The sequence below is a fragment of the Bubalus bubalis genome, chromosome 18 (genome assembly GCF_019923935.1).
Source record: "Bubalus bubalis isolate 160015118507 breed Murrah chromosome 18, NDDB_SH_1, whole genome shotgun sequence".
NCBI lineage: Eukaryota > Metazoa > Chordata > Mammalia > Artiodactyla > Bovidae > Bubalus > Bubalus bubalis.
This window is the reverse complement of record NC_059174.1, coordinates 56989964-57013391: the sequence shown is the minus strand read 5'-3', so window position 1 is coordinate 57013391 and position 23428 is coordinate 56989964. Positions and strand designations below refer to the sequence as shown.

At 42.1% G+C, this 23428-nt stretch overlaps 2 protein-coding genes across 12 annotated transcripts in view; one reads left to right on the top strand and one right to left on the bottom strand.

Annotated features, from left to right (window-relative positions):
• Positions 1–23428, top strand: part of LOC102397662 (sialic acid-binding Ig-like lectin 6) — a 52367-nt gene that overhangs the window by 13274 nt on the left and 15665 nt on the right. The gene's annotated exons all lie outside the window — the stretch shown is intronic.
• ZNF175 (zinc finger protein 175) lies at positions 1873–12883 on the bottom strand. Of its 2 annotated transcripts, none has more exons than XM_006065875.3 (5): positions 12753–12883; positions 10744–11005; positions 9240–9366; positions 8756–8851; positions 1873–4625 (listed from the first exon to the last, which is right to left on the bottom strand). In XM_006065875.3, exons 1-5 carry the CDS (start codon positions 12758–12760, stop codon positions 2812–2814), a joined length of 2307 nt encoding a protein of 768 aa, XP_006065937.2. In that variant the 5' UTR covers positions 12761–12883; the 3' UTR covers positions 1873–2811. The 2 variants fall into 2 exon arrangements, with proteins under 2 accessions (XP_006065937.2, XP_025125884.1); XM_025270099.2 differs by lacking the exon at positions 12753–12883 and adding an exon at positions 11201–11489.

Below are 23428 nucleotides of genomic sequence, written 5' to 3'. Positions count from 1 at the left end.
CCCCAGGCTGAGGGGTATCTGGAGCCCGGAAAGAATCCCCTCAACCATCCCACCTAGTTTCTTGTTAAAGGAGGCTTTATTTTACTGGCTTCTCTCTGCCATCCCTAATCCCCGTCCTTTCATTGCCATTCATTTGGTCACACAGGGCCCCACTCAAATTGACCATGCTCTGGTTCTTTCCACACAGTTGAAGTGCTTAATGCTTGTTCACCTGTTTATTTCTCACAAGGACTTGTGGGGTAGCGCTACTGTCATCTTCTTTTGAAAACCAGGGGCAGATAAATATCTTGCTTGATTGATATAGAATCAAGTAAGGAACCTGAGGGCTTCCCAGGTGGCTCAGTGATAAAGAATCCATCTGCCAGAATGTAAATCGATACAGCCATTATGGAAGACAGTATGGAGATTCCTTAAAAAAATACAAAAAACTAGGAATGAAACTACCTCATAAACCAACAATTCCACTAGTGGGCATATATGCTGAGAAAACCATAATTGAAAAAGATACATGTATCCCAATGTTCATTGCAGCACTGTTTACAATAGCTAGGACATGGGAGCGACCTAGATGTCTGTCGACAGATGAATGGATTAAAAAAGCTGTGGTTCATATATACAGTGGAATATTATTCATCCATAAAAAGGAATGTATTTGAGTCCATTCTAATGAGGTGGGTGAACCTAGAGCCTATTACACAGAATGAAGTAAGAGAAAAACAAACTTCGTACATTAATGCATATATATGGAATCTAGAAAGTTGGTAGATGAACCCATTTGCAGGGCAGCAATGAAGTTGCAGACATAAACAGACTTGTGGACACAATGGGGGAAGAAGTGGGTGGGACAAATGGAGAAAGCAGTGTGGAAACATATACATTACCATATGTAAAATAGATAGCCAGTGGGAATTTGCTGTATGACTCAGGAAGCTCAAACCTGTGCTCTGTGACAACCTAGAGCAGTAGGATGGGGTGAGAGGTGGGAGAGAGATTTAAGAGGGAGTGGACATATGTATACCTATAGCTGATTCATGTTGATGTATGGCAGAATACAAAACAATATCGCAAAGCAATTCTCCTTCAATTAAAAATAAATAAAAAAGAATCCACCTACCAATGCCGTAGACACAGGAGGTGCAGGTTTGACCTCTGGGTCAGGAAGATCTCCTGGAGGAGGAAATGGCAACCCACTGCAGTATTCTTGCTTGAGAAATCCCATGGACAGAAGAGCCTGATGGGCCACAGTCCATGGGATTGCAAAGAGGCAGACATGACTGGGCAGGCACTGATGCACAGGAACCTGGCTCCTGGGCCTGTCTACTTACAAAGTATACTGTTCTACTTCTTTCTTATAGCAAAAAAAAAAAAAAAAAAAAAAAAAGGAGGGGAGTGGGAAAGAAAAATAAAATACATGGAGACTTCCCTGGCAGTCCAGCAGTTAAGACTCTGAATTCCCAATGCAGAGGATACAGGTTTGATCCCTGGTCAGGGAACTAAGATCCTGGATATGGTGCAAAAAAAAAAAAAAAAAGAAAAACGAGGGTAGGTGAATAAATTACAGCATGTCCTCATACTGATAGAATACTGATGCAGTCACTGAACAGCTGTGTTGTAGACTGAAAAGAACAACTGCACAAGGTATGTGATATGATTTGATGTTTACAAAACAAAGAGGGAAGAGTACCTATATAGGTGTACACTTATGAGCATAGTAATGAGTGTGTGGGAATAACAAGTGTTAGCAGACTTCTCTCTGAGCTGGAGGGTAAATACTTTCAGTTTGCAGGCCATATGGCCTTTGCCACAACTACTCAGCTCTGCTAGTAGAGCACAAAAGCAGCCACAGACATCACACAAACAAATGAACATGGCTGTGTTCCAATAAAACTTTATTTAAAAAACGTGTGGCCAACCAGATTTGGCTGATGGACAGTTTGCTGACTCCTGACATAGGTGATTAGGAGCCTGTATAAACATATAAAAGACTCCATACTAAAAGGTTCACCATAGATGGTGGAGGTGGAAAGGGGAGAGTAGAGCTGAACTAATCATTAAAGAAGAGAAAAACTACACTATGAATATCAGAATCACATTTATGCATTTACCAAAAAAAGTACATTCATCTGTCTGTGTACATAGACATTAATAATAATTGTGCAACCTCAGGATGTAAATTCAATAGGGAGTAAATATGATTAAACAATTGTTAGGTTCTTTTAAAAAATATATAATCAACACCTCTGGTTACACAGTGAATTCTGTAGCAAAAACTACAGAATTGAGTGTGTGTGTGTGTGTGTGTGTGTATACACACTGACCTGCAGATATAAATATACATACATACATAAGTATACAGATATACACACACATACTTAATATTGCCAAGTCATCATTTAGTTTGCTGGCAGCCTAAAAATAATGATATTCCACATTAAACAGGGTTATCATTAAATTCCCACAAATTTTCCTGTAAATAATCTGGTAACGATCTGTCTTACTCTATAGAAACTCTCTTCTCAATGTATTAGGGTTTCTTCCTCAAATGAATTTTATAACTTTTAATGAAGCTAGTACAAATATAGACATTTCCACTCATTCTTAAAAGTTCTTTCCTGAGTTATTTCCCTCACATAAAATATGTGTAACTTGGAGACATGCAGTGCCTCCCTAGAGCTTTTCTGAAGCATGAATTCTATAATATATGATTATATCTGCCTCATGTTTTTTCTTCAAGAAATTCAGTTAGTTTCATTGATGTTTATGATCTTTATGCATACTAGAAATTGACTTCTGGGTAAAGCCTTGCACAGATTAACTGCTTTTATAAGATTTATCTCTGGTGTGAGTTGTCTGGTGTTTATTAAAATTTGACCTGTTGTTGAAGCTCTTCCCACACTTGGAACACACATAAGGTCTCTCTCCTGTGTGAATTCGTTGATGCACTTTGAGTTGTGGTTTCCTACTGAAGGATTTCCCGCAGTCACAGCATTCATAAGGTTTCTCTCCAATATGTGTTCTCTGATGTGTGATTAACTCTGATTTCTCGACGAAGGTGTTCCCACACTTGTAACAGGCAAAGGTTCTCTCTCTATTGTGAGTCATCTGATGTTTATGGAAATTTGATCTACCATTGAAAGCCTTCCCACATGCAGCACATACGTAGGGTTTCTCTCCCGTATGGATCCGCTGATGCTCTCTGAACTGTGACTTGGAAGTAAAGGCCTTCCCACAGTCACTGCATTTGTAAGGCTTCTCTCCGGTGTGAATTCGCTGATGCATGCTGAGGATTGACTTCTGGTTGAAGGCCTTCCCGCATTCACTGCACACGTGGTGTCTTTCTCCAGTGTGAATTTTCTGGTGTATGTTGAGGTGTGACTTTTGGGTAAAGGTTTTCCCACAGTCACTGCATTCATAAGGTTTCTCCCCAGTGTGGATTCGATGATGTATATCAAGTTGTGACTTGGAAATGAAGGATTTCCCACAGCTGTGACACTGATAAGGCTTCTCTCCAGTGTGACTTCTCTGATGTACAATCAGGTGCGCCTTCTGGATAAAGGCCTGGCCGCATTCAATACACACATAAGACTTCTCCCCTGAATGGATTCTCTGGTGCAAGCTGAGTGTTGACTTCTGGGTGAAGGCCTTCCCACATTCACTGCATACATACTGTCGCTCGCCAGTGTGGATTTTCTGATGTATACTAAGAGTTGAATTCTGGGAGAAGCCTTTCCCACATTCACCGCATTCATAGAGTTTTTCTCTTGTATGAGTTCTCTGATGTCTGAAGAGAGATAACATCTGGAAGAAAGTTTTTCCACATTCATGGCATTTATGGGGCTTCTTTCTAGTATGAGTTTTCTGGTGTGTAACCAATTCTGGCCTCTGAATGAAGACTTTTCCACATTCCTTACATATATATGGTATGTTAACTGTATGATCTGTCACACAGATCCCGAGTTTTGGTTGTGAGCTGAAGGCTTTCCCACATTTACCACATTCCTGGAGGTTTTCTACACTATGGAATCTCTGTTGCTCAAGGAGGTGTGATTTGTGGGTGAAGTCCCTCCCACATTCAGTACACTTATCTGGTTTTTCCTGAGTATGAACTTGATGCTGTGTGAGTAACTGTTTCTGGCTGAAGGCTTTTGTACATGTATTACCTTCACGGAAGTTCTCTCCTGTGTGAGTATTCTTGCAGCTGGCACTGGAAGAGCTATGGATAACTGGCTGACCAGATCCAACCATATCATCAAGGTGTTTTGTGGTACTGCTTTGATTTTGATGAATTGCTTCTAGGTTAGGCTTCAACCTTTTTGCAACTGAGCAACGTTTATGAGGTCCCTTTTGTGAAGAAACAAGGTGGGGCTTTGCCTGAATGACTGTTCCAGGGTACTTGTAGTCACAGTCCCTCTCTGTGTTCAGTGTTTTCTTATTGAAGAAAGCCCCCTGATGTGAAGGTTTATTTTGATTTTTAGGATCCCTTTTTGTTTGGTCAGCATGTTTCCATAGTTCTTCTAAAATGGAACACCATGAACCATCTCTTGTGACTCCACCCATCATCTCATTGTGAAATGAAGCTTCTTCAGAAATTTCCCGTTGTGGGGTTTCAAGCCCAAACTCCCCTTCTAGAAGGAGAACAAGATGAAATAGATACAGTGAACAATTAGCAAACGATAGAGGAGAAGTCACATGGAGCTGACTGAGATTGTGCATGGAGAAACTGCTGAGTCATATACCAATGGTCGTGCTGATGGTGATCAAGAAAGAAGTCACACAGCCCTTACTATATGTCAGCCACTTAGCTGTATAGCACTTAGCATTTGCTAGGCAATGTTCTATGTGATGCACACATAAATTCATTAAATCCCCACAACAATCCCAGGAGGTAACTATTTATTATCCTGGTTTTCCACATGAAACGAAATACAATGGTTAAATACTTAACCAAAATCACTTTGCCCAGCCGTGGGGAAAGTTAAGATTTTAACAAAGGCAACCTGACCCCACTCATGCAGGTGATCTAGATACCCAGACCTAGTGCAATGACTACAGGATAAAAGAGACAAGAGTGTCATAGGGCAGCATCTGTGCATAGCCAAAGCTTGAAGGAGGGGTTCAGAGTGCAGAGTTTTCTCAACTTACAATGAGGTTATGTCCTGATATGTCCATGATAAGTTTAAAATATCATAAATCAGAAATGAATATACCTAACCTACTAAACAAAGCTTAACCCAGCCTACTTTAAATGTGCTTAGAAGACTTACGTTAGCCTAAGGTTGGGCCAAAGCATCTAACAAAAGACCTATTTTATAATAAAGTGTTGAATATCTCACGCAATTTATCAAATTCTGTACTGAAAGTGAAAAAAAGAGTGGTTATCTGGGTACAGAAGGGTAGTAAGTGTATTGGTTGATTCCCTTTATGATCATGTGGCTGACTGGGACCCTGGCATCATGAGAGTATAGTACTGTATATCACTAGCCTGGGAAAAGATCAAAATTTACAATTCAAAGTATAGTTTGTACTAAATGTGTATGACTTTCACAACATTGTAAAGTTGAAAAATTGTAAATTGAACCATCACAAGTCAGGGACCATCTGTATAGGTTTTCATTAAAGATCTACATTGTGATTAATCGCCCAGCTTCCTCCTACTTGTTAGAAACAATACCAAAATCATTCAGCCCTAGATATCCTCTGATAGACTATTAAAGCATCAATCCTGACATAGCCAACACAGTGAAAGAATACCTATACTCAAACTCTCAATTCTATGAAACTAAAGTTTGTTTCCCTGAACTTAGTACATATCCCAAGAAGGGTAAACTGGAAGGCTGGACAAACAGGCTGTCCCCTAGAGTCTGTCTCACCCTCTTCCACAGAGGTTAACTATGGCCAGGCACATGGCAGCCAAGCCACATAATGACTCACAATTTCCTTTGCAGTGATATGTGACAGTGAGACTGTTTTTGCTGACGAAATGGGCATACAACATTATGCACCACTTCTAGCCAGAGAAACACATCACAGTTTCTCAGTACCCTCCACCCCTTTCCTGCCTAGTAGAACCTGGCTTTGGTTGCAATGCACTCATTCCCAAAGATTGACAGCATCATAAAAGATGGTACTGCAATGACAAGAGAAAAACTTCAACACCTGAATGAATACAAAACATAAGGCTTCCTGCTGAACTGACTTTTAGAAGTGTTTTTATAGGAGGAGAATTATTCTGGAAATTATACTGGACCTTGGTCTTTTTGTTATAACTTTCAGCTTTATGCTACTCAATATACCATTTTTTGGTTAAGAACAGGAGTCACTGATCATCCAGTTTACTAGTAAGAACATTAGACACAACAGATTCTTTTTAAAAAGGTGGCTGAATTTTACTATTACTTTATCCTATCAGAGATTTAAATATTGAGTATGGTTAACACCATCACGTCTTGTTTTCTTTTCTTTCAATCACTTGGATAAACTGTATCCCAGACCCTTGTCCTGTTCCCAAACCTCAGTCATCTATCACTTTTTTTTAAAAATGAGAAGGCGCTTTATTTTTACCATTTTTAGTAGGTATGTATGTGTATGTGTGTATATATATATATATATATATATATAGCATTAACTTATTTGCAGAGTACATCATGAGAAATGCTGGGCTGGAAGAAGCACAAGCTGGAATCAAGATTGCTGGGAGAAATATCAATAACCTCAGATATGCAGATGACACCACCCTTATGGCAGAAAGTGAAGAGGTACTAAAAAGCCTCTTGATGAAGGTGAAAGAGGAAAGTGAAAAAGTTGGCTTAAAACTCAACATTCAGAAAACGAAGATCATGGCATCTGGTCCCGTCACTTCATGGCAAATAGATGGGGAAACAGTGAAAACAGTGTCAGACTTTATTCTTTTGGGCTCCAAAATCCCTCCAGATGGTGACTGCAGCCATGAAATTAAAAGACGCTTACTCCTTGGAAGGAAAGTTATGACCAACCTACATAGCATATTCAAAAGCAGAGACATTACTTTGCCAACAAAGGTCCATCTAGTCAAAGCTATGGTTTTTCCTGTGGTCATGTATGGATGTGAGAGTTGGACTGTGAAGAAAGCTGCTGCTGCTGCTAAGTCGCTTCAGTAGTGTCCGACTCTGTGTGACCCCACAGACGGCCTCCTACCGGGCCCGGCAACCCCAAGGACTGCAGCCTACCAGCTCCACCATCCATGGGATTTTCCAGGCAAGAGTACTGGAGTGGGGTGCCATTGCCTTCTCCAGAAGAAGAAAGCTGAGCACCGAAGAATTGATGCTTTTGAACTGTGGTGTTGGAGAAGACTCTTGAGAGTCCCTTCGACTGCAAGGAGATCCAACCAGTCCATTTGGAAGGAGATCAGCCCTGGGATTTCTTTGGAAGGAATGATGCTAAAGCTGAAACTCCAGTACTTTGGCCACCTCATGCGAAGAGTTGACTCATTGGAAAAGACTCTGATGCTGGGAGGGATTGGGGGCAGGAGGAGAAGGGGATGACAGAGGATGAGATGGCTGGATGGCATCACTGACTCGATGGACGTGAGTCTGAGTGAACTCCGGGAGTTGGTGATGGACAGGGAGGCCTGGCGTGCTGCGATTCATGTAGTTGCAGAGGGTCAGATACAACTGAGCGACTGAACTGAACTGATAGCATTAAAATCTGAGAAAAAGAAATAAATCAATCTTTGGGGTAATCTATCAATGTCATCTTGACTGAACTCATGATGACTGGGAATCCACAAATCCCACTAGGAACAAAATAACCCAAGCATGAGAAAATAGGTGGTTTATGGTGATACCCCTGGAATTAAGAAAAAGAGTCAACTAAACTGTGCTTTTAAAAAATATATATATAGTAGAATTTCTAAAATAACAAGTTAGAAGACTAAGATGGGCGAGCCAAGAAACAGAAGAATCTTCTGGACAAAACGTATAAAGTGAGAAGAATTTCTGATGTGCGTAATGATTCCAATTTCTGATTTCCTTAAAATAAAGGAAATGAGACACCCCACAGGAACTGTCCACCATAAAGCTAAATAAGAGAACATGGTTTAGGCATGGGGACTGGAGGCACTGATAAAGGATCATCAGGAAAAAAAAAAATTTAGGCCTTAAGTGTTGAGAATAGAAGGGTCCTTTAAAGTAATTCCTCTATGAAGGGATAACCAGAGGGAAGTACAGGGGCCCAAGTTGGAGGCACCACAATTAGGGATAAAGAAGGATTCAGTGCAGAAAAAAAATGAGTTCAGAGGACAAATTAAAAAAAAGGCCTTCAGGAAATTCCACAAAGGGATAAAATGAGACGACAAAAGCAACATACAGATGGAAAATCCAATCAGATAACAGATATGATGAGATGCTCTGTTCCCAGAAAAATGAAAACAGCTCTATCATAACATGGGCCATAAATGAGAAATTTGATAAATATTATAAATGTTGGGAAGCAAGATGTAAAAATGATTAACTTAGCTGGATTAAGTGTAGTCATATCCAGTGATCAGGCAATCCCCCTTGACTATTCACCTCTGATTAATTCTTATGTTGGCCCCTATAGAACATTTACAAAATAATGTATGGCAGCATTAGCCTTAATGGCATACATTACAAAATAATGTACAGCAGCATTAGTTTTAAGGAGTAGGAGATAATGTGTGTCCACCATTGGGGAATGGATAAGTGTGGTAGGTTGAATATGGCCCCTCATGGATCTACATGACTTGACAGTCACTCACCATGATACCTCTGACATGGGAGTTCAGTCTTCCTCACCCATGGTTCCTTTCCTTCTTCAATCCTGAAAATGATCTCTGGGTTGGGAATGTGATACCCTGTGAATAAGAAAGGATATTACATTAGGATGTGGTATTGGGCTTCAGAGAAGGGCATGGCAACCCACTCTAGTATTCTGCCTGGAGAATCCCATGTACAAAGGAGCCTGATTGGCTATAGTTCATGGGGTCAAAAAGAGTCAGACACAACTGAAGTGACTTAGCATGCAGACATACATTGGGCTTCAGAGGTCATTCAATGAAGTTTCTTTCATTGACACATCTTTCATTAGGAACAAAGTAACATTCAAAGATGACCAAGAGGAATGAACAATTTGGGACAAGCCCAGGACAAACTGATTACATTCTTCAGATGTCCCACTGCATGCCACAAGAAGGAGGGACATCTCAGAGGCCCGTCCAAGAGTCCCAGGTCAGCTGTGCTCACCCACAGAGAAAAAGTGGCTGTAGATCTCCAGCATCACATCCTGATACAGGTGTCTCTGGGCAGGGTCCAGTTGCTGCCACTCCTCCCTGCTGAAGTCCATGGTCACATCCTCAAAAGACACTAACCCCTATAACAACATACCCCAGCTCAATGAGAATTAGTCATCATTGTTGAACTTACATACAGGGGTGTGTTCTTAATGACTTCACCATGATATATATGGCTTCCCACTAACTACCTGTTTCATATTGTATGAAATCAGAATCAGGGCAAGAAAACAATATTTTTAATATTAAAATAAGAACAAAGCTAATAAGGATTAGGTTGGCCAAAAGGTTTGTGGTTTCTAAATGTCCTTAACAAACTTTTTGGCCAACCCAATATCATGCATCTTAACACCTTAGCTGAACAAGAAGTGCTCTTAAAATTCAGCCAACTCCAACACAAAATGAAATACATTTTTCTACAAGGCAGTGTTTGCCACTATTATGGGCTGAATTGTGCCCCTCCCCCCAACTCATTCATATGCTGAAGTCCTAACCCCCAGAACCTCAAAATATGTCTGTATTTGGAGATACACAGTATTTAATGAGGTCCTTTGGAGAAGGCAATGGCACCCCACTCCAATACTCTTGCCTGGAAAATCCCATGGATGGAGGAGCCTGGAAGGCTGCAGTCCATGGGGTCGCTGAGGGTCGGACACGACTGAGTGACTTCACTTTCACTTTTCCCTTTCATGCATTGGAGAAGGAAATGGCAACCCACTCCAGTGTTCTTGCCTGGAGAATCCCAGGGATGGGGAAGCCTGGCGGGCTGCCGTCTATGGGGTCGCAGAGTCGGACACAACTGAAGTGACTTAGCAATAGCAATGAGGTCCTTGGAGTGGGTCGTTGTTATTTTAAAAACACCCGAAAGGTCATGAAATACAAAGAACAACTTGGAATTTCAGGAAATCTTGAGTATAACCAAGAACCCTGCTTCCTCACTCCAAAATATCAAATATCAATGTCTACATTATTCCTGAGCACTTTTATTCATCTTTTAAAAGAGGAAAAACCACACGGTCCTTAAAAGCTAGTTCTTGCTCTGTGACTGTAAATTCTGAGGACAGAGGAGAAAGCAGCCAATCTCCAGTGAGGAGTCAGGTGGGGATCAGCTGAAACAATGCAAAGACCCAGCAGTGGATGGAGGATGAACATATGGGTGAAGGAGGCCTGTGCTGAGCAGGAAGGAGTCAGTATTTCCTGGCCTGTGGCTGGAGCTATGGTTTCTTCTTCCTTTGCCCCAGGGCCAACCCTCTTCTACACATCCTCCTGCATCGGTCAGTTCAGTTTCCTCTATAAGACACAGTGCCTGTGGATGAGGAAACATTAGCTATCAGTGCTCTGCTCTCCGCTGGAGAATCCACATTGTCTTGACACAGGGAGTCCAGAGTCTGCTGCTTCCTGTGTCTGCCCTCAAGTTCCGTAGAACTGCCCCTGGGGTGGGGGTGGCTCCTGCTTACCTCACACGATACATCCTGCTCCTCTAAACCCAAGACCTGGGGCCTCTGGGGCAAATTCATGTCAGCAAGCATGTCCCTTCTGGGCTTCAATTCTTGGTCTCTCTTGCTGACAACTCCACTCTTCCCAGGAGCCTGCAGCTGGGTGGGCATCAGAAGGCTCCAATCAGAGCTGCTGGGAAGAGTCGACCTGAGCTGTGTAGGGAGATCCTGCAGTCTCCGTGATGTGGCCTGACCCAGGGGCTCTGGAGGGACACTGGAAATCCTGGAAAGGCAGTAAACGCATCATTACTCATCTAATATCCACGCCACAGGAATTTCTGAGAGCCATTAGGTGAAAGTCACTGTGTTCACAACATGAGGGTAAACAAAACTCAGGAATCTATCTATTGGGGTAAAAAATAAGATGGAAAAGATTTGGATTAAAGTTCATGAAGGTTTAACTGCAGCTCTGACACACCTTTGAACTATGAGAAGAGAGAGAGATTATTTTAGTGGCAGTTTCCAAAATGAAGAGGAAGGTATTTATCATAGGCATTGAGACTTCCATGAGTTGAGGTTTGTCAAGTCCTCAGAACCTGCCAGGCACATGAAAAACAATAAAAAATAAAATAAAAATTATTTTATTACTTGCTGAATAAAAATCAGCAAGTTGCTGAGTCAGGTATCAGATACCTTGAGTAATTCTCACACCACCCTGTCAGCTAAATATCATTATTATACCCATTTGAGGGCTTCCCTGATAGCTCAGTTGGTAAAGAATCCACCTGCAATGCAGGAGACCCTGGTTCGATTCCTGGGTTGGAAGATCCCCTGGAGAAGGGAAAGGCTACTCATTCCAGTATTCTGGCCTAGAGAATTCCATGGACTGTATAATTCATGGGGTGGCAAAGAGTTGAACTGAGCAACTTTCACTTTCATACCCATTTCATGGATGAGGAAAACTGAAGCTGACTGCTGTTACCTAATTTGCCTTAAGGTCACTCAGTCTCCAAAGGGAATTCTGACGCGTCCCAGTTGCCACTATCCCATGTGGTCTTCTACATAGTCAATTTCCAGAAACACTGTTTACATTTCCTGTTGGCTTCAGAAAGCTTAGGCTTCAAGTAGCCCATGTCTGGAACTGAGGTTCTGGACATTTCAGTGCCCATCCATAATACAGACAGCTCAACCTTTTCTGACAAAATTCAATGTATGGAATCCCATCTTCATTTGGAAAACCTGCAGACATGTACTAGGACTCATTAGATAACCCCCAATATAGGGTTCCAAATAATGCACCCCAGGAAGAAACTATCATTGATTTGCCCAACACCCAATCACTTATCCTCAGCCACACTTGGGTCTCCAGAGACCCAAGTTGAGACCAACACTGACCCACTCATTCATTTCCAAAGGACAACACCCACTGCCCAGAAAGCAAATCAATCAGCTTCACAAACCTCCATCACTGGCCCACTAGGTCTCCCATCAACTGGTTCCCAAATGCTGCCCTTAGCACCCCAAACACTTTACTGATTTCACTGATCCTCCCTCAATCACTGTCTCCCTTGAGTGTGTTACAATGTGACCCTCAAAGCTCCTGCTCCCAGTCAGTCATTGCCTCCTACAGTCCCCCAAGCAGTGGACCACCTCCCCAAGTGGTTCCCAGTACCATACCAAGGCCCTCTTAAGACCCATGTTCACGATCATGTAAATAAATTTCATGGGCCAACATATAAAATCTGAATTAAAGTACACTTGGAATTCAAGTTACAAAAATACTTTTATACATACAGAAATAAGGCAAGAAAGAGTGAAAATCAACGAGCCAAGCATTAAACTTAAATTAGAAAACCCCACTTACTCTATAGCTCCCATCACTAAGAACCCCACTACTCACTCCGCAGACCCGACATCACTCATTCCACAGACCCCCATCACTCGGCCCCCAATTCCCAACATCACTCACACCAAGCGGATTACTCCCTCATCGACCCCGCAGATTCCCCATTGCTAATGTTCCAAATCACCTCAGCATCCCACAGGCGATTCACAGGTTAGAAGAGTTGACAACAGAAGCGAAATGGCCGCTCTGGGCCACTTCCGATTCGAATTCCTGTCAGGATTTGGGAGGCTGTGTTTGAACGGTGCTCATGCTCACTAGCACCTTGGAAGCCACGGTCTGCCAATAGTTATCATGGCGTACCAAGTCCATTGGTCTATTCCGCGGTTCATTTTCCTTCAGTGACGGTATCTGGAGAACAACATGGCCGCGCCCGTAAGGATTATATTAAGGAGGAGGCCATTTTCAAAGACTCCATTCCGTACAGCCAGGGAACCACTAGGCAATCTTCATAGAGTTGAAGTCTTGGTGGTGTTTCCCATTGGCGAGGGACCAATTAAAGACGTGTGTAGATATAGTTCTAGGAGAAAAATAGCATTGCATATTCTGAAAAATATCCTCTGTGCTTTTAACACTGATTTAAAGCCCCTTTCTCACTATCTGGCCTCTTCCCTGTCAAGACCGCCCAGAGAGTCAGAGATCTGTCGGGAGCCCAAAGGTGCAGAACTTGGCAGAGAACTCCTAAAAGCTTCGTGATTTCCTTAGTAATGAGAGCCTTTAAAGAATCGTGTGACGTTAATGAGGTGATTTTTGAGAGGGCTAAGGCATTTCTCATTTTACTGTTCTTCATTGTGCTTCACAGATATTGCCCCCCGCTTTTTTTAAAAAAAACAAGTTGAAGGTTTGGGGCAGCCCAGTGTAGAGCAAGTCTGTTAGTGCCATTTTTCCAACAGCATTTGCTCACTTCATGTCTCTGAGTCACATTTTGGTATTTCTTGAAGTATTTCAATTTTTTTATTATTATACTTTTATGGTGATCTGTGATAGTGATCTTTGATGTTACTATTAAAAAGATTACAAATCTCCAAAGGCTCAAATGATAGCATATTTTAGCAAAAAAGTATTTTTGAATTAAGCTTTGTACATTAAAAAATATTTATTTTCATTTATTTTTGGCACTACTGGGTCTTTGTTGCTGCAAGGACTGCAGCAACAGCCCTTGAGGTGTTGAGGTGAGCAAGGGCTACTCTCTCATTGTGGTGTTTGCACTTCTCTCGTTGCAATGGCTTCTCTTCCTGCGGAGCATGGGCTCTTGGTGTGTGGACTTAAGTATTTGTGGCACATGGGCTTAGTAATTGCAGCTGCCGGGCTCTAGAGCACAGTCGTCGTAGTTGTGGTGCTCAGGCTTAGTTGCTCTGTGACATGTGGGATCTTCCTGAACTAGGGATAAGAACCCGCGTTTTCTGCATTGGCAGGAGGATTCTTTACCACCAAGCCACCAGGGAAGCCCTGTACATTTTTTTTTTAGAGAGACATATTGCTATGGCACACTCACTGCACCGTGTGATGTAAAAATATAGTGTAATCATAACTTTAATGTACCAGAAAAATTAAAAAAAAAATAGTTTGCCTCACTTTATTGAGGTATTTGCTTTATTGTGAACTTGAACTATCCCCAAGGTATGCCTGTCTGCTAAAATGTCTGTGTGAATTTGAATTTCTCAGTCAGAGGGCACACACATTACCAGTGTTGATAGAATACAGTATGGCCAAATGACTCTCCAGGAGGTTGTACCAATTTGCATCACCATCCCCTATAATGCGACTCATCTCTGCTTCTCTCCAACCTCAACAGCAGTGTACATTAGCACTGATTTGGCTCTTTCTATCTTACCAATGAAAAATGTACCCATTATAGTTTTAACTAGAATTTCTCATTATAGATATGAAAGTAAAGTATTTTAAAGTAGGTTTCATAATGACTACTACTTTCCATTCTAATCTGTTCTGCCAACCCTGAATATTCATTAGGACTGATGGTGATGCTGAAGTTCCAATACTTTGACCACCTGATGTGAAGAGCCTATTCATTGGAAAGACCCTGATGCTGGGAAAGATTGAGGGTAGGAGGAGAAGGGGATGACAGAGAATCAGATAGTTGGGTGGCATCACCGACTCAATGGACATGAGTATGAGTAAACTTTGGGAGATAGTGAAGGACAGAAAAGCCTGGCGTGCTGTAGTTCATGGGATCATAAAGACTCGGACATGACTGAGCAACAACAATCTTTTCTGCCGTTCTGCCATTCAATGGCTGTTCATATCTGTCTCATGATTATTAGTGTATATTTCTTTCTTAAAAATTTGGATAATTCTTTTATATAGGAACTACAATCATTAGTCTATAGTAGGATTATGAATATATTTTCCTGGCTTGACCTTGTCTTCTGATTTCATTTACCTTGGATTTGCTATCCAAGGTAAATATATTCTCCTGGCTTATTCTTGTCTTCTGATTTCATTTACCTATCCAAGGTAAATGTTTTTTGTTTTATATAGTTGAACTATATAAATATAGTTCATATAAATATAAAAAATAAATTTAAATGTATAAATAAATTTGTGAACTTATGTCTTGAAAGCTTTAAAGCTTTTAACTATTTGCTTATCACTCTGGCATTTCCAACTCTGAGAATATATATGATGTTGTGAAATGTGAAATAAAATGGAGTCACTTATGTCAAGGGTATTTTTTTTCCTTAATGGAGCTAGGAGGCCATTAAGGGGGTGGACCTTACACACATCCCCACCAGGTGGAATCTTGAACTTTTCAACTGGGCCAACCACAGATATTTCAAGAACTCTGTAAGAACACCTGTGACTTGTCACAACAACGAACTTTTTCCACCCTCTAGTTATAGCTTTAGCAGTCAAGCATGTTCAGCCAACACTAGATCCTGCCTCCAACTCCAGTGAAAATTCTTTGTAATGCAAATCTCCCTTCTTTGCTTTTAAAACCCCCTGACTTTTACTCCCATGTGGGACACAGTTTGGTTGCTCCCTGAATTTGTGTGCCCCAAATTGCAAGTCTTTGATTCCAAATAAGTGCTTTCTGCCTGCTCATTGCTTCCTAGGTTTATTTAGATTGATGATGTGTGTATTATAATGTATACACATATGCACACAAACACAATTACATTTATGTTTATATTTAATTGGATTTATATTTACATGTAATCTTGCCAAGGTTTCTTCTCTTCGCCTCTGCCCCCCACACATCCATGCCCACTCCTTTCCTTTTGCCTTTTAGGATTATTGTCTGTGCCTTGAAAATCCAAGGCCACTTCTCAACACAGTTGTTTCTTCAATTTCATTCTCTCTTCTTGCTTAGATGACTATTATATCTATAGAGCAAGGTGTTTTATAGCCCCTGGGTTTGAATCTGCTTAAAGGGATCCTCTTGGGGCCAGCTTCATACTCACCTGTGGATCATCTGAATCTAGGTGAGCAAGCTCTTCCTCAGATGATCTACACCTAAGCCCCCAAATCCCAAGGGAGGTTGGCCTTGTCTGTCTTCCCCAGGGTGAATTCTCTGTAGTCTTTGCCCATAACTTCCTCTTACAATTCCCCACAAAATTGGAGGGTCCTGGAGGCGCTGTAGTCAAAGCTATGGTTTTTCCAGTAGTCATGTACAGATGTGAGCGTTGGACCATAAAGAAGGCTGAGTGCTGAAGAATTGAGACTTTAGAACTGTGGTGTTGGAGAAGACTCTTGAGAGTTCCTTGGACAGCAAGAAGATCAAACCAGTCAATTCTAAAGGAAATCAACCCTAAACATTCATTGGAAGGACTGATGCTGAAGCTGAAGCTGCAATACTTTGGCCACCTGATGTGAAGATCTGACTCATTGGAAAAGACCTGGGAATGACTGAAGGCAGGAGGAGAAGGGGACAACAGAGGATGAGATGGTTGGATGGCATCACCAACTCAATAGACATGAGTTTGCAAAAACTCCAGGAGATAGTGAAGGACAGGGAAGCCTGGCATGCTACAGTCCATGGGGTCGCAAAGAGTTGGACTGACTGAGTGACTGAACAGCAAGAGTTGCATGGTTGGTTTTGTGGACTGAAACACTCTCTCTCTTCTGGCCATGGTGAGAGGCAGAACACAGAAGCTCAGATGGACAGAGTCTCTGTCTCCTAGGCACTTCCCTCACTACAGCTCACGTCTGTGCATCAGGTCATACTTGCTGACTTTTCTCAGCCAGAAATAACCTCTGTCCAGTTTCATGTCTGGTCTCCTGAACTGGACCCATGGGAGAGGATGGGTGGATGTACAGATCAGTCCTTGCCTAGTGTCCTGGTCCCTCCCCTACGCTGCTCTGACTTAATGGGATTTACCGCTGCAGGCTACATTTTCCAGATATCTTTATTAGCTAGCCTCCCACAAGGTTCAGTTAGTCAAATGCTGGAGATTAAAATCAAGGAAATGGAACAAAATAGAAATCCCAGAGATAAATCCACGCATATATGGACACCTTATCTTTGACAAAGGAGGCAAGAATATACAATGGATTAAAGACAATCTCTTTAACAAGTGGTGCTGGGAAAACTGGCCAATCACTTGTAAAAGAATGAAACTAGAACACTTTCTAACACCATACACAAAAATAAACTCAAAACAGATTAAAGATCTAAACGTAAGACCAGAAACTATAAAACTCCTAGAGGAGAACATAGGCAAAACACTCTCCGACATACATCACAGCAGGATCCTCTATGACCCACCTCCCAGAATATTGGAAATAAAAGCAAAAATAAACAAATGGGACCTAATTAAACTTAAAGCTTCTGCACAACAAAGGAAATTATAAGCAAGTTGAATAATGGGTGCATCTCTAGAGTGAGTGATGGGAGTTCTGTGGGGTAGTGATAGGAGGTCAGCTGGGGTCATTTGCAGGATGAATGATGGAAGATCTGTGAGGTGTGTGAAGGGGGTGTTTTCTGTAGCTTAAATTGGATGATAAGTTCATTACTTTTCAACCTTGTATATTTTTTATGTACTTTTGGTAATTGTCATATATGCTGTTTTTGTAATTTTATAATCCCAAATGTACCTTAATATGAGTTTTTATTTTGTCTTTTCCTAGTTCAGTTCAGTCACTCAGTCGTGTCTGACTCTTTGCAACCCCATGAACCACAGCACACCAGGCCTCCCTATTCATCACCAACTCCCGGAGTGCACCCAAACCCATGTCCATTGAGTTGGTGATGCCATCTAACCATCTCATCCTCTGTCGTCCCCTTCTCTTCCTGCTCTCAATGTTTCCCAGCATCAAGGTCTTTTCAAATGAGTCCACTCTTCGCATCAGGTGGCCAAAGTATTAGAGTTTCAGCTTCAGCATCAGTCCTTCCAATGAATATTCAGGACTGATCTCCTTTAGGATGGACTGGTTGGATCTCCTTGCAGTCCAAGGGACTCTCAAGAGTCTTCTCCAACACCACAGTTCAAAAGCATCAATTCTTCGGTGCTCAGCTTTCTTTATAATCCAACTCTCACATCCATACATGACCACCGGAAAAATCATAGCTTGACTAGATGGACCTTTGTTGACAAAGTAATATCTCTGCTTTTTAATATGCTGTCTAGGATGGTTATAACTTTCCTTCCAAGAAGTAAGGGTCTTTTAATTTCATGGCTGCAGTCACCATCTGCAGTGATTTTGGAGCCCAGAAAAAGCCAGCCACTGTTTTCCCATCTATTTGCCATGAAGTGACGGGACCAGATGCCATGATCTTCGTTTTCTGAATGTTAAGCTTTAAGCCAACTTTTTCACTCTCCTCTTTCACCTTCATTGAGAGGCTCTTTAGTTCTTCTTCACTTTCTGCTGTAAGGGTGGTGTCATCTGCATATCTGAGGTTATTAATATTTCTCCCAGCAATCTTGATTCCAGCCTGTGCTTCCTCCAGCCCAGCGTTTCTCATGATGTGCTCTGCTTATAAGTTAAATAAGCAGGGTGACAATATACAGTCTTGACGTACTCCTTTTCCTATTCGGAAGCAGTCTATTGTTCCATGTCCAGTTCTAACTGTTCTTTCCTAGGGGCTTGCTCATTTGAGGACAGTGAACATGTATCTTAAGAGGACCTTCAGTTCAGCCACTCAGTCATGTCCCACTTTTTGCGACCCCATGGACACGTCAGGCTTCCCTGTCCATCACCAACTCCCAGAGCTTGCTCAAACTCATGTCCATTGAATCAATGATGCCATCCAACCATCTCATCCTCTGTCATACCCTTCTCCTTCCGCCTTAGTGGATGGTATTAGAGGACATATGGGGAAATGATTCATGGCTTGGGAGACTGTAGGGTTTGGGAATTGACTGAGAGTCTGGGAGCTTCAGGGACTGCAGGACTTGAGGGTCATGTTGTAGCACACTTGGGGGGCCAGTGAGTGGTAACAGGAGTTGGTAGCATGGGGTGCTGAGGAGAGCTGAAATTGTGAGCATGTTGAGGCCAGTTGACTGGAGGTGTAGGAGACAGTGATGGGCGTTTGTGACTGCATTGCTTCCAGATGGTGAGTGTTGACAGTCTTTGGGGAAATGGCCATTGTTGGCTCTTCTTTGGGTCCCAGTGAATGTGTTAAAAGTCACTGACTGGCAGTTGAACAGATTCTTGATGGGTTTCCATTGGAATGCCATATTTCAAGCCTTGTTTGGGGGATTATTTGAAGATTTGTGAAATTAGTAGCAATCAGATAGATTAATGATGTCAGAGCTTGGGCCATGTCAGTGACTCAGGGGCATTTCAGGATCCTCTGGCAGCCTTATCTTCAGAGATAATCAGTGATTCAGTGTCCTGATATGATACAGATCTGTGAGTTTTTCAGGTCATGGTGGGAGGTTGGATATGGTGAATTTAACTTTTATCTTTGTTGGAAAGGCTGGGCTATGTAGGGTGTCATGGATAGGCAGTGAAATGTCCAGTAGCTCAGAGTAGGCACAACAGACATGGCCACTCCAAAACTTAAGCTGTCTGAAGGCAACAGGAAATGGAAATGGCGGTCATGTAGGGAACCACATGGGATAGTGGCGGTTGTGTGCAGTTTAGAATGAGGCAGATGTTGGACTGATTCCCTGTACATCCTTTTACTTCCTTTTTGGCCTTAAGGCAAGTTATGTAACAGCACTCAGCCTCCATTTCCTCATCCACAGAATGGGTATAATAATGAACGTAATAGTTAGCTGACAGGATTATGTGGAAATTAAACATGGTACCTGATACCTGACTTTTATTTTATTCACTGTTTACTACGTGCCAGGCAGGTGCCAAGGACTCAACCAGCTTCATCTCCTGTAAGTTTCAAAACTTGAGTCCCTCCTCAGATGCATGTTCACTGTCCTCAAATGAGCAGGTCTCATGAACCAATGATATAAAACCCAACAGTAAAACTACACTTGGAGTTTAATGGTTACAAAAGTACTGATGCATATACATACAGAAAAACAAAAGGAGAGGGTTAAACTTCATGAACCATACATCCAACTTGCCCCCAACACTCAGAACCTCATCATTCACCCCACAGACTCCCTGTCACACAGCCCAAAGACCCTCGCATCACTCACCTTACACAGCCCCCATCATTCACCCCCCTCCCCAATGCCCTGGAAGAGATCACTCTCCTCAAAGACCCTGCCCACTATGACCCACTGTAAATCTCCTCCATCACTCACCCTGGACCCACCCCCAATACTCATCCTACAGATTCCCCATCACTCTCCCCAGCACATCTGTTCTAACAGACACACACTTCTTCATCAGCCAGACCATGGTTACCTTGGTAATACAGAAGGCCTGTGGACAAGGAAAGAAGGCCCCTTGTGGTTTGCTCTCAGCAGGAGGATCCAGCTTGTCCCAGGAACAGGGAGTCCAGATCTGCTCCTGTGTCTGCCCCCTGGTTCTTGAGAACCATCCCTGGGGCCGGGGGACATTTGGGGAAGTGATCCACTGCTTAGGGGACCATAGGAAGCAGTGACTGATTGGGAACGGGAGCTTCAGGAATCAGAGGGCTTTGAGGTTTACATTGTAATACATTCAGGGGGCCAGTGATTGAGGACCTATGAAATCAGTAAAATGGGGGACTAAGGGAAGCATATGGGAGCCATTCAACGAGAGACATTGGGCAGTGAGTGTTGAGGTCCTTTGTGAATGGATGAGTGGGTCAGTGTTGGCATCTCCTTGGGTCCCTGAGGACATGGTAAGGGTCAGTGATGGGCTGATGAGCAGATTGATGATGGTTTCCTGTTGGAATGAGTTGCTTGAAACCCCAAATTAGGGATTATTTAGGGTCCAGTGTTTGTCAAGTGCAAAGCAGATGCTCAGGGTTTCACAAGCCTCATCGAATGTCACTCTCACACCTGTGGTTAGTACCTTCCTCCACATTTTGGAAACTACAGCTAGTCATAGCTTCATATTCTTACAGTTATAAGGTGGCAGGCCTGTGATTAAGTTTCATTAAGTGTAGTCCAAATCTCTTGTGGGCTTTTTTTGTTTGTTTGTTTGTTTTATTGCTGTTCAGTTTTCCTGATCTTTGTCTACCATCAGTGCCTAGCCCCATGACCTTCTCCATGGGTCTCCAGAAATTGATGTAGAGAGAATGGTGGATGAGTGGCCATATGGTCACTGCCTTTCAAGGGCTTCTTGGTGCCTCTGCAGAGCCCCTGGGTCAGGCCACATTGTCGAGGCTACAGGATTCTCCTTCCCAGCCCAGCCCCACTCTCTCCTGCGGCTCTGGTTGGAGCCTCCTGATGCCCACCATCTTTGGGCTCCTGGAGTTGTCAGAGCAGAAGCCCAGAGGGGACTTGCCTGCTGATGTGAGTTTGCCCCAGAGGCCCCAGGTCTTCGATGGAGCATGTGAGATAAGCAGGAGCGACCCCCACCCCAGGGACAGTTCTCCAGAACTTGAGGGCAGGCACGGGAAGCAGACAGTTCTGGACCTCCTATTCTGGAGAGTCTACTCAGCAATGAAATGAAATGAACTGCCAATGCAGGGGCCAACCTCATGCAAGAATCCCAAGAAGCCAGCCGTGAAAGAGTACGTGATTATGATTCCATTTCTCTGAAGTTCTAATATGGCTAAAACTAAGCTATGGTGATAGGAAGGCTGCCACAGGCGAGGGCTAGTATAAGGAAAATTTGAGCAGTGATGGAAATATTCCACATCTTGGTTGAGGTGGATGTATCCATTTATCAAAACCCATTAAAACATGTGCAGTATACATAAATACATAATATAAAAATTACTTATTATATATATAGATCTGTATGTCATATAAAGTGTATATCATCCATATATGATAAAATATGTAAGATACTGTAATGGTGGATATGATATTATGCTTTTGTCAAAACCCATAGAACTGGATAACACAAAGAGAGAACTTCAATGAAAACTACGGACTTCAGTTGATGGTAATGTGTCAGTATTGGTTCATTAACTGTAACAAATATTCTACAGTAATGCAAGATGGAAGAATGTGAGGGGGTCGAGGTACATATGGGAGCTGCCTGTAGTATCTGCTCAATTTTTCTGTAAACCTAACACTGTCCAAAAAAATAAAGTCTATTACTTATTTTAAAAATTACTTGTTGGGTATAAATCCATTATTTACAAATGTGCCTAAATCTATCTTCATTATATGTAAATTATACCACAATAAAAAAAATGAAGCAAGACACAGGCAATGACATACAATATGGTTATACTTATTAAAAAGTTCAAAAATAGGCTTATGTGAACTGTACTTTCTAGGGATACGTTGGTGATAAAACTATAAAGAAAACATGGAAATGGTTCGTGTAAAAGCCAAGATCATGGATACTTTTAGGAGTACAAAGTGTTGCATCCCACAGTGCTGTGACCAGCGCCACACAGATTTGATCACATCAAAATGAAGGACAACGGAGATAAATTTAATCGAGAAATGGCAGAATGGGAGCAATTATTTCCTTCAGTTAAGCTCACAAGAGCTTTTTAATTAGAATGCACCAAAATTTCCACAAATCAACAAGAAGAAAAACAAGCCAATATAAAAATAGCAAAGAATATGAATATTTATTTCAGAAATGTGGAAATATGAATGGAAAACAAGTCCACATTGAGATGCTCAAACACACTGTTAATGGAAAAACACCACACAGAAACCAGATACTGCTCTACACATGTCAGATTGGAAAACCCAAAAGGCAGATAATAGCAAGTGTTGCAGAGATGTGAGCAAATAGGAACTTCATGCTCTGTGGTGGGAGTGTAGACTGTTGAGCTATTTGGGGAACTGGCCATACTTGATATTTCAAACTGGAGATATTTTGTGAACTGACTGCATTTGCTGTGTGGTACATCACTGCAGTGCACACTTACCCATTTATCTTCTGAACATTATACACTTCACCATAAAAAAAATTTTCAGCTGACATCAAGTGGAAATAGTCAGGAAAGAAAATGTGTACTGTAGGATGCCAATCACATAAACATTAAAAACTATTTATAAAACCATAACTTTGAAATTTAGGGGTATGTGTTTCATTGGTTAATAATTCTAAGGTTAATAATGGGCTTTCCAGGTGGGGCTAGTGGTAAAGAAGCCATCTGCCAATGCAGGAGACACAAGAGAGGCAGGTTTGATCCCTGGGAGGATCCCCTGGAGGAGGGCATGGCAACTCACTCTAGTATTCTTGCCTGAAGAATTCCATGGACACAGGAGCCTTGTGGGTACACTCCATAGCGTTGCATAGAGTCGGACACAACTGAAGCAACTTAGCACAGCACACAAGGTTAGTAATAGGGATGAGATCAGAGTCTCTAGA

Excerpts from the sequence above, each read along its gene's own strand:
- ZNF175 (XM_006065875.3), bottom strand. Across the intron at positions 9,367-10,743 it reads AGCAGGATGTATCGTGTGAG|GGGTTAGTGTCTTTTGAGGA; the intron begins GTAAGCAGGAGC and ends ATGTTGTTATAG. Across the intron at positions 4,626-8,755 it reads CCCATGTCAGAGGTATCATG|AAGGGGAGTTTGGGCTTGAA; the intron begins GTGAGTGACTGT and ends TTCTCCTTCTAG.